The sequence below is a fragment of the Nyctereutes procyonoides genome, unplaced genomic scaffold, assembly GCF_905146905.1.
Source record: "Nyctereutes procyonoides isolate TBG_1078 unplaced genomic scaffold, NYPRO_anot_genome, whole genome shotgun sequence".
NCBI lineage: Eukaryota > Metazoa > Chordata > Mammalia > Carnivora > Canidae > Nyctereutes > Nyctereutes procyonoides.
In genome coordinates, this window is record NW_026575125.1 from 15,590,638 (window position 1) to 15,610,592 (window position 19,955).

The 19,955-nt window shown below is 45.5% G+C and overlaps 1 protein-coding gene across 8 annotated transcripts in view; it reads right to left on the bottom strand.

Annotated features, from left to right (window-relative positions):
• Positions 1–19,955, bottom strand: part of SH3KBP1 (SH3 domain containing kinase binding protein 1) — a 336,529-nt gene that overhangs the window by 49,416 nt on the left and 267,158 nt on the right. For all 8 annotated transcript variants that reach the window (XM_055337567.1, XM_055337566.1, XM_055337564.1 and 5 more), the window contains 3 exons: positions 15,443–15,550; positions 4,663–4,714; positions 1,673–1,753 (listed from right to left, as the gene is read on the bottom strand). In XM_055337567.1, coding sequence (XP_055193542.1) covers positions 1,673–1,753; positions 4,663–4,714; positions 15,443–15,550 — 241 coding nt within the window. The remainder of the gene's footprint in view (positions 1–1,672; positions 1,754–4,662; positions 4,715–15,442; positions 15,551–19,955) is intronic.

The window sequence follows — 19,955 nt, forward strand, 5'->3', positions numbered from 1 at the left end:
AACTCTGAACATGTTTTGCTTGTAAACATAAACTCATATTGTTCAGGGGCCCAGGCTGATCGGCAAAAGTGTTAAAAGGCCCACCAGTTACTATACAGATATCACTGTGCTTATTCCCACGTTTTAGTAGGGGAATATCCTCCATCCAGGAATGCTGGGAACTCATTTACTGTCCATGGGGACCAGAGGAGGAAGGGCTTGGCTGAAATGCAAAGGAGGGGAGATTCCTTCTGCTGGGAGGGACTGGGGACCCCCCCCTTCTGCCAGCCTGCAGAACAAATGGGAGGGGGATTTGTGGCCACCTCACAGGGAGGCCAAGTCTCAGGGTAGGGCTGGCTGTCTGGCTGTCCGGCTTCCCTGTTGCTTCTGACAGGGTTTCTGCCTTCCAGACCCACTGCGGCACTGAGCAAGGAACCATAGGAGTGGAAGGAACCAGAAGTGTGTGGCCACTTGGCCAGCCAACTAGGGCAGTTGTTCACATGTAAGCTGGGTCCTTATGTTAGTCAGCGTGGAACAGAGCAGGAAGTGTCCTTATCATGGAGCCTGGCTGTTAGCCAGAAACTAGGCATGTGTCCTCCATGTGGACGGGGGGCAGGGTTTGGCTACGTCACAGCACACGCTCTCCTCAAAGGGCTGTTTGTGTGATACACACACAGCTGTTTTTTCACTGATCTGGGACACAGAACTGGCCTTCTCAATGAGGTTCCACAACTCAAATTTTAAGTGTTCACTGAGAAAGAAAGAGATGTAACTTCTTAAGAGCTGGCAACATTGGTAGAACTTTTGGCAGGCTGATAGAAAATATTAAATTTCACAATAAAATTTCATGAGGCCACCCAGGAGCACCTCCAAATAATTACATTCATTAATTCAGCATTTCTCTTGTGACTTCCAAATAACTGCTATTTAAAATGGGATTTGCTCTGCCTCCTGTTCATAATAATAACATAGCACTTTTCCCATAAAATGTGTGATCAATCAAATCTTAGACACCTAACAAAATGAGCCCTTCCACAGCATGCAGATTTCTTTGGGAGACACACTCAGAACAGTAGGAGTCGAACACATCTGTAAAGCTGACTGTGTGAGACCGGTGAAATCATTCCCCTCAGATGACATTAGGGCCCTGAGCTGCTTCTCCCAGTTTTGCTATGCCCTCTGCCCCCCAGGATTCTTTACAAAGGACATGTGTCTGTGACATAGTAGCCAGAGTCGAAAGTCCAGCAGTGACCAAGGATGACAGTTTTTCACTTGTCTGGATGGGAATTTCTCTCAGTCCCATCCACCTGTCAACAGTGAATAAGCACCCTGGAGCACTGGGCATGGGAGAGGTGGATCCATCCAGGCCCTTAGAAAACTTCCAGTTTGCACCTGGACTTCCAGATGTCACTGGTGAAGGGAGGACAGCAATGGCAGGAAGACCAGGATGGAAGAAACCCAATGTGTTAAGTGACTGGGCTGGTTGTTTTTCATTTGAATTCTGGCCCAAAGAAGCACCACATAACCCTTTCTCCTATTTCCTCAGAAATGGAATATTTAAAAGCAGCCAAAATAAAAACATAATCACCATATCCCACCCTTAACCCCACCCCAAAACAAACTGTGGGTAATGTGGACTAGCCCTATGAGGGATGGCTTTCCTATCAGTGCCAGTGAAGACATGATTTCATACCTTTTTCTTCTGTTCTATTTGGAAGTGTTTCCGGTCTTTCAGGAGGTATCTTTTTAATTTCATGTTTTCTCTCAGTGGTACCTATGGGGGAAAGGATAACAGTGATCAGAACATGTTTTCTCTAACCATTTATTAGACACACCAGCATTTTAAATATTTATCAAATGCAGCAAAGTCAATAGACTTTTCCCCCCTAAGCTGAGCACTGGTATTACCTGGCAAATAAAAGCCACTTAGAAATAGCAGAAGCCACTTCTGGCCTATGCTGTTTAGTTTGCCTGCCTATATACATCCTTAATTTATAAGAACGCCACTAATATTTTCTGATATTTAAATCTGACTTCCTTAGGCATCAAAACAGTCACAGGAAACCACTGGGTGTGGGTGGAAAATATGTATAAACAAGTCAATCATCAAAATATGCAAATAGTGGGTCACTGGCTATTGCTCTACAAATAAAAAGAAATTTCACAGGGACCTGGATTCTATGTTGTAGCAGTTTTAAAATATGGCCTCAAATTGTTTGCTACCCCTCCCATCAAGAGATGAAGTCTATGTCCCCTGTTTGGGATGTGGGTAGGTTTGTGACTGCTTCAAGCAGTGGCCAATATGATAGCATATAATTTCCAAGGCTGTGTCACAAAAGACGGTATAGTGTTTGCTTTATTGGCTGGAATACTGAGCTTCCATGTGAGAAGTCCCTAGCCCTGAGGCCTAATTAAGAGGCCATGTGTAGACAGTTTGGTCTATAGCCCCCACTGAGCCCAGCCCTCCAGCCACTCCTACCAAGGGGAGCCAGACATGAGAGCGAAGCAGCCATCTCCAAAGTGGTCCCTCCAACCTCAGCTGGCCTAGCATTCCCAGCTGAGGCCCCAAATATCAAGGAGCAGAGAGACAAGATGTCCTGGCCATGCTCTGTTCAAATTCCTGACCCCAGAATCTGTGGGCATAAGAAGATAGTTGTTTTCTGCCACAATATTTGGGGTAGTTTGTTAAGCAGCAATTTTTAAGTGGAGGGATGTGCAGTGAAGATATGTGGTTCTCCCTCAGTCCTGTCAATCTGTGTCTGAATGCTTCAAATGTTACATATTACATTTCCCCAAATACACCTGTATGGCCGAGTGGACTGCAGCTGCTCCCTCAGCTGGGGTCTTCAGCAGTGTCTGTGGCCTCAGGTGCATAAGAACACTTGAAAAATAGCTAAAGCACGAAACCAATCACAAGTACTCCTCAGATTGATAGACTTGCTTGAATGCTGGACGAATTCCTTACATGCCCATCCCTATGGATGGGTGCTTGGTACTAAAATCTCAATTACACAGCATCAGAAACCAAAAGAACTAAAAAAAAAAAATCCACTGAGCACATTTTACCCAAATTTCCTTAATGATTCACTATAAATTAAACACTCTAATTTCTGTCAATTCCACATCTTTTTTTAATCAAATAATCAAACACGAAAGCTTATGGTAGAGAAAATATAAATATCTACCTCCCTGTCACAAAGCAATTCCCAGGATCATTCAGTAGGATAAATGAGCAGTAGGGATCTAGGAAAATTAAATGCCACATTGCTTTGCCCCACAGAGCTCCAGCATAACCTTTCGTAAAATTGCTTTAAAAGGAAAAGAATTTGCCTATCATGCTACAATCTAGGCTTCTAAAGATAATGAATTAGTTCGTTATCATTCCTAGAGATGCAGGAGGAATTGACAATCCTGCTACCAGGAAGAATCCAATCCTAGTTACATTCTAGGCGACTTGAGCCTTGGGCCACTCAGTTCATCTCCTTGGTCTGTAATCCATCACCAAGGCCTCGAGGAAAAAGGTAGTCAGAGAAATGCAAATCAACAGTGAGCTTTAATTTCAGCACAACAAAATATTGATCCAGTGTGAACCACTAGGTGGCAAAATTAAACTGCTCAATGCAAACGAGGATGGGGGCGGAGCCAGAGATGTAATTAACACCTCATTTCAGGGCTTAATCTCCGTAATTCTCAACTATGCTAAAAGGAAAGGAAAAGGAATTTGGGATCAAACTGATTTCCCCCACAACTCGGTGGGCCAAAAAAAAACTTTAAAAAAATCACTCCTTAATAAATCTGTGAATAAACCAATGTGGAAATTTATTCATACTTCAAATGCTATAGAAATTTCACAGTTATTAATATGCAGAACTAAAAATACCCCTACTCTTCTTCTGTTTTAGTTGTTAATTTTTTAAAATGCCACTTAACTAGTTATTCATGGAGGAATTTCTCCTCATAATTAGTTCTTAACAATTATAAAGAGGAGTTCTATGGGGAAATATGAAGGATCATTTTTATGTATGAGAATCCTGTGTACAATGAGTTACCAAATGTCCAACCATATCAAGTCTTCCTATATTATTCAACCTTAGTATCTGAACTACATAGAAAAAAGTGAACTGGACTCTTTTTAAGATAAAAAAAAAAGTATCATGAGGAAAAGATTTTGTTGCTAGAATAACATTTTTTGTTGGAGGGGGTAAGTGAAATAAGTACAAATTTTGGTTTACCACACAATTTTTTTTTTGGTTAAAAATTCAGCACCACTGTACATACGTGGTAAGGCTATGACCCGTGGGAAGCGATCCTCCCTAAGCTGACCCTCAAGATTAGGTGGGCATGGGCAAAAGCAGGACAATTAAGTTCTTTCCTCAAAAGCAGTTGATTAGAAATAGAAAAAATAAAAGAGAAAAAACACCCTGGTTTACTCCAAAGCAAAATTTTTTTGGTTATTCATTTGGGAGGCTAGATTTTTTTCACCGTACCAGGGATACATTTTAATGATATGTTTATTTTTTAGGAAAAACAGAAGTATATTTAAAATCTGCCTGTTGAGACCAAGTGGTAACTTTCCAATTTGGTAATCCATGGCAAAAGGATCTAAGAACCTTAAGCTCTACCAAGGGTGCTGTAAATACACACAGAAAGATGCACATTGTGTCTAGAAAGGAAGCACATTACCTGCCCCTTGCTTGATGACAGGAGCGGATGGAGGAGGCGGCTTCTTGGGTCTCTGAAAAATTAATCAAAATGATAACACATGAGATCGTTGGCAAGCCAAGATCGTTGGCCTGTCACATAAGGACCACAGACATTGTTTTCTAGATGTAGTTTGGACAGTCCAGAGGAGCTCTCCAAAAATTGAGCAAGTCTCTCTCCAGGGATGTCAAGTTTTGGCACCTTTAAACCAACACTAAAATAAATTCAGTCTGCAAAACAAAACTCTGATGGACAAATGAAATACCATTTCCCCCTTTCTAAATTTGTAACAGCCTTCTGGAAAAGCACGGCTCAGCAAAAATGGCCTGAAACCAGCAAGCACAATGGTCCTCCTACGCTGAAACCGCATTTGCAATTAAGATTTAATCTGCTGAATAACCAAGTGATTCAGGAGAGTCACTGGGACAGCTTGAAATCAGATCTGCTCTGGACTGTGGAACCTTCAGCAAAAGCAGGCCAAGGGGCTTCCATGGCTGGGAGTCTGTGCCTTCAACCTTCAGCTCCTCCTGACCCCGAGGCTGGCAGGCCATTCATGAGGCCCCCCCACAGACCAGTTGCACCCTAGAAAGTGGAATGGAGCTTTTCTTGCATATCAGCTCCGATTTGTTTTCCTCTCACAACCTGTCACTCTGTAGGTGACGAGGCAGCAATGCAATCAGTGGCATCGGTCCCTGAACCCATTCCAGGGCCTCTCCTTGCTCACTCACCCAGGACTAACTGTAGGAGGAAGATGGTCAGGCTGGACTTGGTAAATGACTCAGGGGTCAAGAGCCCAGCCAGGGCACAATTCTTGGAAATGATTCTTGGAGAGGGGAACCAGAGGCAAAGAGAGAACCATCTCAATATCAAAATCATTAAGGAGGGACCCTTGCGTGGCTCAGTGGTTGAGCATCTGCCTTCAGGCCATGATCCCGGGGTCCTGGGATCGAGTCCCACATCGGGCTCCCTGCATGGAGCCTGCTTCTCCCTCTGCCTGTGTCTCTGCCTCTCTCTCTCTCTCTCTCTCTCTCTCTCTCTCTCTCTCTCTCTCTGTCTCTCATGAATAAATAAAAAAAAATCTTTAAAAAAATCATTAAGGAATGAAAAAAAATCATTAAGGAAAGATGGAAATAGGACAAGAATACAATCCATGTTGCTGCTGATGTTTCTCTTGACCCTCTCCGGGCATCACACACCGATGATTTTTTTTTAAACAGCTTCACAGACTTTCTTGCACTCGGAAAATGTACCACTATGACATTACCGAAAGGACCAGCCAAAGCACCCACCAGTCCCCGGCCCTGACCTGCTGGCAACTGCTCCAGTACTAGAGTACATGAAGAAATGATTTCAAGTAAAAGCTGGAGAATACGAGACTCATAAAGAACTTTTTCAGGAGGCATCCCAGCACGTGAACTCTGGATTCTGGGACATGCCACCTCTGCTCTTCAGCAGCTGGGTGACATGGCCAAGTTACCTTGAATAAGTAGTGTAGCATCGTGGCTGTGAGGTGGGGCTTCTGAGACTGATGGATTACAAACGCTGGCTCCTTCGATTCTTGGCCATGGACACTGGGCAAGTGAACTGATCTAGCTAAGCCTCCTCACTTGTAAAATGGCAATGGTATTACCTCTCTCTTGAGAGGAGGTGGAGTCAGTAAGCACTGCCCTGTTGAATCTTTGTGACAATCATGTAAGTAGTGATGTTACTATGCCCATTTTGCAGATGAAGTGATTGAGCCTCAAAGAGATGAAGCCATTTCTCAAAGTCACAAGGGTGGGGGGCTGGGAGCCCAGCCCCATGCTGTCTGACCCACAGGCGTGCTCCTAACCACCGTGAAGGACCTGCCTTGCCAGAGAGCATCCACAAGACAGACCACCACATGGCCATATACCACACACAGAGTGTACATAAGCACAGGGAACTGTATCATGTGTAAGTTGGGGGGAAAAAAGGTTATCAAATTGCAGCTACAGTATGAGCTCAAATCAACTATGTTACAAAATATACAGAAAGAACAAAATTGGAAAGGAAAAAAATGTATAGTGTGATATGGGGCTAGTGTAGGATTATGGGCACATGTGAGTGTGGATATGTTTCCTTCTTAATATTTTCCGTACTGTCCATATGAGTACAGACTAACTTCATGACAAACAAGAGAAAGAAAGATGCTCTAAGGGCCACCTGCCCTTGCACACAGGCTGTCCCCTGGCAGAAGGCCCCTTCCCATCGGCCTGTCCCTTCCGGCTCTCCATTCCAACTTCTTCCTCTTTCTGCCTTCCTTCTCTGTCCTTCTATAAATTAGCTGGGGACAGATGTGTGTTTACCTAATGAAGTTATTGCTGAAACTCTGCCAACGAACCTTCCTTTACCTCAAGATCAGCGTAATTTCTTATTCACAGAACAGCCAGCACCCTGTGGCCTGGTTCTTCCCAGCCAAGCCCCAACAATGCCTACCCATGGATAAGTCTTGCTCACTTCCTGCTCATTTGAAAAATTTTATAACCAATTTCACATGAGCCTCCTCTTGCCGAGGCTGTTCCCAGTGACCTTGCCTCAAACCACAGCCCCCCCCAAAAAAAAAACAATTACAAATCATCAAGTTTTCCAAGATTACTATGCAAAGAAAAAAAATCCCTTAGCGTTGTGTCAGGTTTGGCACGGAGCCAACACATGAAATGCGACAAAGCCAAGCAGAGGGACACGGAGAGGATGGGAGGCGTGAGGCTAACAGCATGTGGCTAGTGTGGTCGTGGCAAGTGTGTACCTCACTGTGGCAGAGGAAGAAGGCAGAGGTGTGAGGTGTCATGCGGAGCCCTGGCAGTAGTGGAGGAAGCTGGGGGCAGTTTTGAAAGGAGGGAACCATCTATGACTGTGTGCCTTGCGCCCACCAGGCTTGATCAGCACTGGCTGGGGGCCAAGCTTGGCTTATTAGCAAAGCAGGTTTACAGGTTGTTCTGTTTTCTTTTTCCCCCTTTGACTGACTTCACTCTCTGATTCCATCAAACTTAGCCTTCCTGCTTCCTTAGATGAGAAATGATGCCATGTTTTCAAATGAGAGGTCTTTGAAGGTAATCCTAAACCAGAACCTGGGCCAGGGCTCCATGAAGCTCCAGATCCCCCCCATCCCACCCCCAGGATTAACACAAAACTACACGTGAGCCTCTGGGGATTTTCTTCTTTACATGCAACAGGAAGACAGAGTAGTGACAACTGAGAAGGCAGGCTGGGAAAATGTGTAGCAAAATGTCACGGGAAAAACTTCAACACAGGCGTTTATGATTCTCAAATAAAAAGACGTAAGCCATGTCATTTAGTCGGTTTTCCCCAAAATGTCCAATTGTGACCAGATGAAGGACACAGCACGGAGGGGACCTCCAGGTTAAGCAGGAGCCCAGCACTTTCTGAGGAGCTGACCAGGATCAACTAGTGCCACAGGTGGGCAGTCAGAAACACCCTCTCAACTCAGACGAGTATTTTAAGTTATGAATTTTTAGAGGCACTTGTTCTACTTCTTTGCTTTAGCCCTCCCTCCATAGTGGAAATATAACACTCCAGATCCAAACTCAGGTGGCGCTGGCCTGCTTGGTTCGCAGATCGATGCTAGAAACAGGATGTCAGAGCTACGAGTGATCACAGGGTCCCCTCTACACTGAAAAGACTGAGGCCCCGGGGTGGGGGCCGTAGAGACAGCTAGGTGCTGGCCAAAGACAGCCTAGAACTCACATCCCTCACTGTCCAGATCGCAGCAATTTGTTAAGAGCCAACGTGAAAATGTTCTAACAAAATCAGTGAGCCAACGTTTTCTGATTTCTAGGAAAGCAGAATGCGTTCCATGGTCTTCACATATGCAGGGTGTACAGGCCTGTGTGCGCCTGCATGTGAGTCTGCCTGGATGCAGTCATTGGCTGGGACACAGAAGCAAACACCATCCTTCAAAGGATTCATTAACTAGATCTGATTTCTTACCATTATTACCAGGAAGGAAATAGATCTGAATGCTCTGGAGTGGAGACAGCAGGAAGGCAAGTCTTACTTCCTGCTGATGGATTTCAGAGCTGACTCTGCCCTTTGTTTGGCAAGCCTGGCCAGTTCCAGGCAAAGAGCTCATCAGCTGGCTCAACTGGCCTCCTGGCAGGAATTTTGATTTGCCACTTGGCCTCTTGCCTTCGAGCTCTGGCCCCATACATGTGGTTCATTGAGAGTAACCAGAGGAGTGTACTCCTGATGGCTGGGTACCCTTTAGGAGGGCTTTGTTAGAGGACTTTGGTAAGGTTCTGGAAGCAAACCTTGGCTTGATTTTGAGCCTTGGGAAGCCCTCCTTCAGGCATCCAGCCAAGTTCTCTAGAGAGGTCTGTGTGAGGCTGGAGAGAGGACAAAAATGGACAGCTCCTGACCAGGGTACCCTTCATGGCTCTAGAAACACACACTGCCCTTTCTCCCCTGTCCCTGGTGGATTGGCAGTACCTTTGGAGAGTGCAGCTGAGGCTATGCTCAGTGATTACTGTATCTGTAAGGGCCCCCCTGCAGAGTCCCTAGCACAGGAGGTCCCCAGGGTCCATCATAAAAACTTGCTCTTGGCAGGGCCTCTCTTAAGATTCCTTAACCTCTGGCCTGGTGGCCTGAATCCCTGGTCTCCCTCTTAGCCAGGCCCATCCACACAGCTGGCCTATTGGGTAGTCACGCACGCTTCAGTATTCGGCTTCCCCCGCAAGATGCTCTCACAATTTACCCCCTTGGCTCACGCCTCTGCTCCTTCTGCCCACTGTAAAAGTTGATGCCTCAACTCCATGCCCAGACCTCACATCCAGATAGAAAGGCCTGAGCTCCCCCGTGAGTGGGAGGAGGAATCTGACAGAGGACCCAGCTTTTCCCTGCCCCCTCTTCCTCTTTAATGCTAGAGCAGGAGAGAGCAGTAAGTAGGAGGGGAGGAATCGAAGGAAGGGAAGGTACACCTGGTCATCAAATGACCAAAGGGCAAGCAATTCCTGAGAACCAATCCTGCATCAAGAGTGCTGCTATAGGCTGAATGTTTGTCCACTGAGTGGACCCAAAGTTCACAGGGTGAGACCTAATCCCCCATGTGGTGGTGTCTTGAGGTGTTGCCTTTGGGGGCACGATTGGGTCATGAGGGTGGTGCCTCATGGATGGGATTAGTGTCTTTAGAGAAGACCCTAGTGAGCTCCCCTACCTTTTCTGCCTTGTGACAGGCATCTATAAAACAAGAAGTGGACGTTCACTAGATGCCAGATCTGCTGCCACCTTGATCTTGGACTTGCCAACATCCGGATTGTGAGAAATAAAGTCCCGTTGTTTATAAACCACCCAGTCTATGGTATTCTATTACAGCAGCCTGAACTAAAACACACACTTTCAGGCCCCATGAAGGAGAAGCTTGGGACATGGACTGCCTTCAGAGATGACAGCTGAGATGGAGTGATGACAGAGAATCACTCCAGGCAAGAGTACAACTGAATGAGGTGCTCAGCTGAGAGAGTACAGGCTCTAAGTACTAGCAAGGGAAGGGGAAGGAGCACCAGCCAGGCTGCTTCAGGGAAGCTCAGTTAGGACTCCATTATTAGGTCACGTTTGGGTGACATTAATGCCTCAACAGTCCCCATCTCTGCATCTGAAATTACCCAGAAAACTACACGTACAGACAAGGTTGTAGGCAGATTTTTTTTCACAATGCTGCTTATTAGAAACACATATTTGTTTCTCTTTGAAAGACTATTTGGGGAAGTAATTCAGTAGACATCTTTAGAAACTAGAAGTAATGGTTCTCAAAAGGCTGAAGGACATGACTAGGAACAAAGAAAATTCGGGTTGAGACAGTTCTATAAACGGGATTGTCAGATGCTGGGGGCTGAAGGAACAGGGCCTCCTAAGAACGTGGTAAAGAGAATGCAGTCACAGTTACGCCAGCAAAATCCCCCTACAGCGGAATAACCGTCGTAGGAATCAAGCGAGTCTTCCTTTCCTGTAAAAGTTTGGACCCTACAAAACTGCTGGGTGATCTAGAACGATCTCAAGGCTGGCACTCAACTATGATTGAGAATATGGGAAACAGAGTTGACTGTACCACAGTGTGTCTGGAGACTGACGATGAACAAGAAGGGTCCGGTTAGCTGGGAAAACCGAAAGCCGTGGAAGTTGCTGGGGCCGGAGGTAGGGTGCACTCATGAGCAGCATCTGGGATTAGCTGAGCTTAACATACAGCTCCCCTGCACACCCTCCCCCCTGGTGCATGAGGGGGCCTCAAGTTAGACCTGAAAGACCCTAGGTGAGAATGACTAGCTCCTCCTGTTTTCATTCCTTGCTCCCGCAGAAAGCACCAGATAACTGTGGTTTCCTGTAGAATCTGGCTTCTTAAAAACCAGGCCCACAGGGAGCAAACGCCCTGGGCAGGCAGACCCATGTGTTCCAGACTGGCTGACATTTCAGTTCTTGTTGCAATTAGTAATCTGGCAGTCTGTTCGCCGGGTAAGTCTCTGTGAGTTGGCAAAGGTGAGCCTGCATCGCAGCCACAGGCATCTTTAGAAATCTTTCAGGGAAGGTTTCTGTGTCCCAGAGAGGCAGTCCCTCCACTGCAGAACATCTGCTATGGGAACCTTCGAAGTGCCCTGGTTCTTGACATGGTACATCAACTCAGAAGAGTCCTCCGTGTCAGTGGATAGTAGAACAGTAACATCTTCTTCCAGTGATTTGAACAGTTTCTCTTCAAGGCTCTAGAGCCTGAGACTTTCTCTTAAAAAGCAATCTTTCAGAACAATTACCATTTGGAATAGCTCTTCTATTTTTTTCAATGACAGTGAAACATTTTCTGCTGTACTTGAGAGTTCAGGTCCCCCATTTTCCTTCAATAATCATGACAGAGCATGTGCATTGCTTCATTAGAGCTCTCAGAATATTTAATCTTTCCATTTTGATATTCAATTTTACTGTCAAGTCTCAAAATAAACAGACAGCCTGTGAATCTAGGTTCTCTCATAAATAGCTTACATAATTGCTCTAAAATATGCACCAAGAGATCAGCGGGTGCTCTCCCCCCCTTCCGCCCTCCCAGGGGAATATCTTGAGAGAAAGCCCCAAAGCGTTTCTCACCTAGTGAGAGAGAATCTGCTGAGCATTCTCTGAAAGAAAGCCCTCCAGGAAATTCCCAAAGGCTCCGTGGTAACCACCTGAGTCCATACCACAGCAGCAGAAAGAGCCAGCTTCGTCAGAATGCTCACTGATTCAAGAGGTCTCCTGCTGAATACATGCCGTTTGCTGCTATCTACCCTGATCATCCTAGACTGTCCTCTCTCCTGGGTGAATGGTTGCAGCCCCAGCCACTGGCAAGACAAGATGACACGTGCTGAAACTGGTGGTGGAATAATGTTCCAGACTCTGTCATTCACACAGAGCATTTGTGTTAATGATTCTAATCATCTTTACACAGCCAACTCAGCAAACAACAGCCCCAGCTCCCATCATATTGTCACCAGCTCACCAATACTCTGGGTGTAGCGATAAAAGCTGGTATAACAGCCAATGCAAAGCTGGTTGGCTGGTTCTGTGGGCCAGAGGGGCTGAAAAGGTTGGAATACTTTAAATTTTCTAAAAGCTAAATGTCACATTATACCGTCATTTCTCAGCTGTAGGCATTACCTTGTCTGACAGGTTTGCCTATTGTTTTCCCCAACCGTGTTTTCTTCTTAGGGACAAGGTTAAAAGACCTATCAGGGGATACCTGGGTGGCTCAGTGGTTGAGCGTTTGCCCTCAGCTCAGGTCATGATCCCAGGGTCCTGGGATCGAGTCCTGCATTGGGCTCCCCACAGGGAGCCTGCTTCTCCCTCTGCCTATGTCTCTGCTTCTCTCTCTGTCTCTCATGAATAAATTTTAAAAATCTTAAACAAAAAATAAAAGACCTATCAAGGAGATGGTGGCTGCTTGTCTGAGGTTGGAGAGATGCCCATGGGGCTCCAAAGAGTGTGCATGCCTCAACGAGCAAGCTGAGTCTACTCCTCACTGACAACTTCACTATCTTGGCGGCAGTCTTCCCTTAATACCTTACGTAACGAAGCAGAGCTCCTAAAAGAGTATGTCACGGAATCTCTCACCTGGTGTATTTATTGCCCCACTAAAATGTGACTGAGAACTAGAAAGCAAGGTGTCACAATGTAGGCAACCACAGACTTTGCCCATTTGCTTATAGAATTATCCAGATTTTACCTTAGCCTTCAAAATCATCCTACCTCAATCAGAACCAGGAAGGTGGCAAACGTCCATCAGGACAGCATGCTGGCTAAGATTTCTTGGCCACAGGGAGAGGAGTCACCAGGAAGATTTTGGCAGCCAAATGCTTCAGGACATGGACACCTTTCACCAGGCTTGCAAAGATTGGTGAGAAGGGTCAAACAGGCAGTCTGAACAGCCCTTTCCACTCCACTCCTTGGAAGAGGCCCACCCTCGATGTCCTTTCAGAAAGGTCCAGCAGGTCTCTGGCCCTGAACATCAGACCTGCTACCTGACTCTAAGCCAACAAGGGCAGTAACTGTGTGTACTCTTCACTTCTCATCAACCAGCATGGTGGCTAGCCCACGAGAAGGGATCCAAAAAACACACAGTGGATAAATAAATAAACATAAAACCTAACTGCCAGGTAGCAGATCCTGAAAAAATATGAGAAATAACATGAAGATTATGCCATTCTGTTCCCACTTGTCTCTATAAATATAGTTTCTAAAGTACTAGATTTCTTTTTAAAGGCTATCATCAAAATTCTCAGATGCATTTGGATTCCCAGGGAAGTTCACAAAGACATTAAGATAAATGTGTTGATTTGACCAGCTGAAGCAAGATGAACCAGAGTCCGACTTCTATCATTACTATAGTTTCAGCTGGAGCCTTCCCACACTCGTGAAAACAGTAATTACAAGGACCAGAAAAGTTAATGCAAATGGAGCCTTTACCAAGTACCAGGCGCTGTGCTCAAGAATTCTTAGCTTCTCAATAGTTCAACAAGGTGGGTACAATTATTCTCACAATTTTATAGATGAAAATAGTGGGGCTCAGACACATCCAGTGAGGTGACCTTGAACAGAACAAGTGGCAGGGCCATGATTCAAGCCCAGGTCTAGCCGATGCTGTAGCCTCGAGTCACAAGTATTACACTCCATAAACGGTTGCCAAACCTCAATCCTGTGTCCTCTTGTTTCAAAACATTGACCATCCAGTCATTACTAAATGTTAGCATCTGTTTTTCCCAGGGATGGATTTTGTCAACTGATAACCGACCACCATGATCATCCAGTAAAAATGGCTCAAATGATTTTGCTTGCTAGAAATTGTTTTTTTTTTCTTGATTGATGAGTTCTTCTCTAAGAATTGCTTCCCCTCCCACAATATGGTTAGGAACTAGATGGTGGGGTTGTCATCAACTGAAGCAGATACCTGCTTCTATGCCAGCACTTCCCCAATTATAATGTGTAAACAGTTCACCTGAGGATCTTGTTAAAATGCAGGTTCTGATGTACCAGGTCTAGGGCGGGGTCTGAGTATTTCTAACAAGCTCCAGGCAATGCTGATAAAGTGTAGTCCATGGACCAGCATTAAGTGTCAGGGACAAAGAAAACACCAGGTAGCAGAATCCAGATTGTCTGAACCCCGAACTCAGTTCCAAGAGAGAATAACACATGAGGAACAGAACATTCTTCAGCTAAACGATACAGGAAAGCAAGCTCTCCAAAAGCCTAGGGGTGTGGCCCTACGCTTCAAACTGATCTAAAGATCTATGGGGTATGACCTTGGTGGGATCATGAGGCAGCTTCTTGAACAATCACATTTGTTCATCTAAGCAGTACATATGCCATCAATGCTGTTTAATGTCTTTAGCAACCAATCCACCAGTGTGTAGCAATCCTTCATAAACCTCAGCTCCAAGGGAATGGTCATGGGTCAAGGTCAGGTTCATGGTCCAGTAGCAGAGCCCCAACAGGCATAAAAAGGAACCCGGCCAGAAAGGCAGGCAGAAGTCAAGTGAAAGCCTGAGCAAAGAGCCCTGAGGGGCACAGCAGAACAGAAAGGACCTCTTAAGATGTAAAGTGCCTCTAACTTTTCAACATTTCTTGTTCCATCATCATCAGAGAAACAATTCACCTGGAGTGAGGCAAAGATGGACCAGCTCATTTAAACAGCATTGGACAATGGGTCCCCACAGAGAGAAAACAGATCAGAGGTGTATGCAAGTACATATATGGACGTGTGTGTATGTCTGTATACATGTCCGTGTTTGTGCACACACAGCGTAGGAACATCAGTGGCCTCACTGCATCCTCGGCTTCACAATGTGCTTTGGAGCCACTTCCACAATATTAGGCATTCCACCCACTGCCCCCCAAGGACATACCACACAGGATGAGGCGGTCTGCTTACCAAATGGGACACCCAAGAGTTCTTCTCATTTGGGTGCTTATATGTTCCAGGTACTGCAATGAGTGCTTTACACACATTATCTTATTCATGCAACAACACCAGTATAAGGGTCACTGTGACCAGCTGTCAGATGAGGAAACTGAGGCTTGTCAGGTAATGAACTCGTTCACCCTCACACCCAGCCTACAGGATGGCCGAGGGCCCAGAAACCAGGTCCACTGAACGAAAACGCCAGTGCTCTTCAGTGGTCCGCTAAACTCCCCTCACCCGGTATCCCAACACCCATCATGGAAGCCACAAATTCGAGAGCGTGTGGAGCACTGACATCAAGGCCAGAAGACTTACATTGCCCTCCTTTTCAAAGTCAGGTGGAAGTAACTTCACGAAGTTGTCAGGGAAAACTCCTCGTCTGCCATTGAGCTCTCCTTCCCACCAGCCCACGTCGATGCAATCCTAGGAAAACAGGGAGAAGAGAGTGAGAAATGGGGCAAGCACCCTCCGAGGAGGCCTGCCACCACTCTCAGAGAGAATGGAGGCCCTTTCCTGGAGGCCGCTATCAGTGCAACAGTGGTTACTGAGACGAAGTCAGCACAAATCTCCAAGTCAGATGGAGGAACAAAAGCACAAGTGTGCTGGAGCTGCTGGCTGGGACTCAAAACCCAGGGCTGCCGTCAGATGCCCTGAATCAATATGATCTTCTTTTCTTTAAAGATGGGAGGATATGTATTTTCTTCGTCTGAATTTTGCTGAAATAAAATGATTTCGTTAACTGTAAAACGTGCTTTAGAAAATACCACACGCACAAATGTTCTCTTTGGTTGCCCTATCACAAAGCTTGTGGAAATTAAAAAGGGCTTTGCGACAATTGGCCAAGCATAAGAAAAATCACACTTTTGGAAAGCTCGTGAACGCATTGTTCTTCCTCACCTTCTCCTCTCAGTGGTGATGGGGCACAGTTGTCATCATGAAAAGCCCTTCCCCCACCTCACAGAACTCCATGTTTGCTTACTAAATGAAAGAATATATCTACTCATTCTTCTAGATCAAACCGGCTTCCTTTCAAATAATCCCTATTCTGTTCATTCACTCGTCAAATGTTTATTGAGCGTCTATTTTATGCCAGGTGCCAGAGAGAGAGCCGGAGAGCTTGGCCTGTGCCAAGCTTCCGTTCTGAGCCTAACAGCCTCATGGTTCTCCAGGGCCTTTAATCTCAGACCACAAAATCATTTCTATTTTACTCCACATCCAATTAGTTAGAAGGCCAATTTGCTCTAGCTTTATAATATATCTCATATTTGTCCTCCAGCTCCAGTTCCACATCTACCAGCCTAATCCAAGACTCACCTGGCCTACCGCAAACCTCCTCCCTTGGGCATTTCTTCCTGCCCGGTGGATGTACAGAGTATACTGCTGTTGAGTACACATCCTTGAGTAAAAACCCAGTTCTCAGACTGTGATCACTAATTCCTGTAGAGCCTAAAATGAGCAAAGGCTTTCCAAAAAGTGCTAGAAACACATAGGTCTTTTTAAGGTACGTCAGAAGCGGGGCATGCTCAACAAAGTGAGGAGATCATGTTCAGGGCCCACGGAGAGGCACTCCCGGTCCTCTACAGCACCGGGGGGGGGGGGCAGGGAAGGGGCCAGGAGGGCTCAAGCAGAGATGGTAAATTCTAGTCCTGACCAACACCAAAAAACAGACATTTGAAGCATCAAGTTCAGATTTACCCAGAACAAACCTAGGTTCAAAAGACAACATGAGAGAATGCTTGTCTTTCTTGGAAAATGACAAAGAGAAGCCCAGGTAAGTATTCTGGTCCTGCTGATGTCACATCACTCCCTAAACAATCCAGCATCAGTCCCCACAGACGGGATTCATGAATGGGGGCAGTGGTGGCTCCTGCTGTTCTTCCAACTCTGAGAAATCTTGTCATCAACAATACCAGGAAATGTTGTGAAGGGGTGGGGGGATGGCATTCTTTTACTTTTAATCCTTAGAAATTAAACCTTTCAATTCAGAAGGCTCTGCTTTTAAGGAAATGCCTGGCACCTTTTTTTCCCTCCTCTTTTTCCAGACAAGTCCTTCTTCTCTTCAAACCCAGCTTGAAACTCACCTTTAGGAAAGTGATAATGATGAGTGCTTTATCTTTTCTTGGAATACTCACAACTGTGTTAATTTGCACTTCACGATATTCAACAAAGATCTATGAAATGTAAAGTATATTTAAGTTCCTTTTGTAGGCACCAGACGTTAAACACACAAAGAACATGATCCTTAACTCCAGGGAGCTTAGAGATTTATGTGAGAGACCCACATACAATATTATACAAGGTCCTTATGGCTAACAGGTATCAACCAAGAGCTCTGGTACCAAAGCAGAGATAATCATTCACAGCTTTTCAAACAATCTTAAATCATGCGCAAAGGGATTGCTTATGTGAGGACTGAACTTCCTTGCACATTCATTTCAAAGCACCTGATACAGAATTACATCCACAAAAGGCACTCAAATATTGTTGGGTGCTACATTTCTTTCCAAAAGCTTCCTTCCAAACTTTCTGACTGGTGCATATCCATGCCTTGCCTTATCTTAGGCAAGGAGCAACCCAATCATTGGGTTGAATCATTGTAACGAAGCCTTTTCCTTTATGTGTGAGAAAAACAATGAAGAAAATTTGCAGAAGCCTATCCAGAATAACTGGAGAACTCATATATGCCTACAGGGGAAAAGTATGCAAACGACATATTTATTAGATCTCCCATCAGTGGAGAATGGCTTAGATGGCTTGTCTATACTCAGCTTTTTAAGGAAAACATTAACAGTACTAATCATTGTGTAACTCAAGGTAAGAGAGGGAAGGTAGAGTACAATCTGTCTTACTGTTCTGATTGGTATGAAGACAAATACAAGGCTCATGGATGAGATAAGCACATTCCTAAAAGAAAACAGCCAGTGTGCCCCAGGACATGGAGGAAAGTGAAAGGGGGAGCCCCACTGCAGGGTAGAAACCAGCTCAGGGTCAAGGCATCTGGAGCAGGGCGCTTCTTACCCCCTGGCAAGAGAAGCTAATTTAAGGGAAATGGGAACAATTCTGATAGCAAAATGAGAAGTGGAAATACATCCTTTCTGACAAACCAGGCAAAAGAACAAGCCTTTTGATGGCAGAGACGAAGAGACAATTATTCATATGAGGGCTGTGCTTCTGGAAATGTAAAGGAGCAGCAAATTTATTTACTGAGGACTGAAAACATGCAGGATAGCAGAGGAATTCAGGGGTAAACAGAAAATCATAATGTCCTTGCAGGGCTCCCGAGCTCAGAGCCTAGTGGGAGAAGCAGACAGCGAATCAATATGATGCAGAAATGCCAGCAGGAGTGCTAGGCCAGATTTAAAAACAAGTGGGACCAAGATGAACCAGGTAGCCTAAAAAGAGACAATGAGAGACGAACCAAGGCAATGAGAAAGGTCAGAAGCAGGATCACTAAGCATGAAGGAAGGGAAGAGGGAAAGCAGGAAGCAGGGGTCATTCAAGAACCAGCACTTACAGTGAAGGCAGTGCCTGGCTCCCAGGGGGCTCCCAACCAACATCTACTGAAGAGCGATGTGAAGTGTGAGGCAAGATGGCCCTTGTGAGTGACAGAAGCAGAATGGAGGGGCAGCTGGTCAGTGATGTGCAAGGCCAGCATGTCATCAGGGTGGAGCGGATGTCCCCAAGGAGGATGGCAGGAGGTGCGTGAAAGCAGGACAATGAGATAGCAGCTGACCACTGAGGAGAGAGGCAGTGAGGCCAAAATACTGGAACATGTGAGAGTGACCATTTAAATTCTTTTCAAACCTGGGACACTGTTAATAATCACACCGGAAACAGAGATGTAACCCAAGATGATGACCACCCTAGCGGATTTTGAGATTCCAATAGTGATGAGTAATGGACAGTATAAGCAGGTTGAGGGGGCAGCTTCTGAATGAGGCAGGAGTTTGCAGTGGGAAAGAGTGAAAGATCAGCATGTAGATGAAAGTTTCCAGAACAATGACAATTAGAAATAACTCTACTGGCACAAAAGCAGAGGAAAGTACTTTAAAAAGAGTCAAGAGCATGGAAAGAATGATATTTCTGACATAGAATGGTCACTCTTCTATGACCAAGTCCTCAAAATGGTTTCCGGATGCCTCATCACCAGGCAGATATTTGAGTAAAATATGGTATTCTTCCTCATAAAAAAACAAATGATGTTTTTCCTTTGAAGGAATGAATACATAGAGCTGTAGTTGTGCTGTCCTCCTACCTCTACATTCTGCACTATGTCAGGTTCTCAGAGCTATCTCAGGAAAGGGGGAAGAGAGCAAACGGGCCTGCGGAGACTTAAGTGGCCCTCTGGTTATAAAAAACTCTGGGTCTCAGTCTCTTGACACACAGGAAAATCTTGGCGAGGTGTAAAGAGCCACATAACTGCTGGTGGTTATAATTATTATGGTGATTCTATGGACTGGTCTCAGAGACCTTGAGGGACAATATGATCAGGAAATCTTCTTTTTAAAGAGAGATAGATAGATAGATAGATAGATAGATAGATTGATTTATTTATGCGGGACACACAGAGAGAGTCAGAGACACAGGCAGAGGGAGAAGCAGGCTCCCTGTGGGGAGCCCAATGTGGGACTCGATCCCAGGACCCCAGGATCATGACCTGAGCCAAAGGCAGACACTCAACCACTGAGCTGCTCCAATGCCCTGACCAGGAAAGCTTCTGAATTAAGATCACACACATTTGTCACCATCCTTGGGTGAAACCACCAGTGGCTGTACCTCACACACTTGGAAGAAAGCCAAAGAGAGGGACACCAAGGCCCCAGGGCAG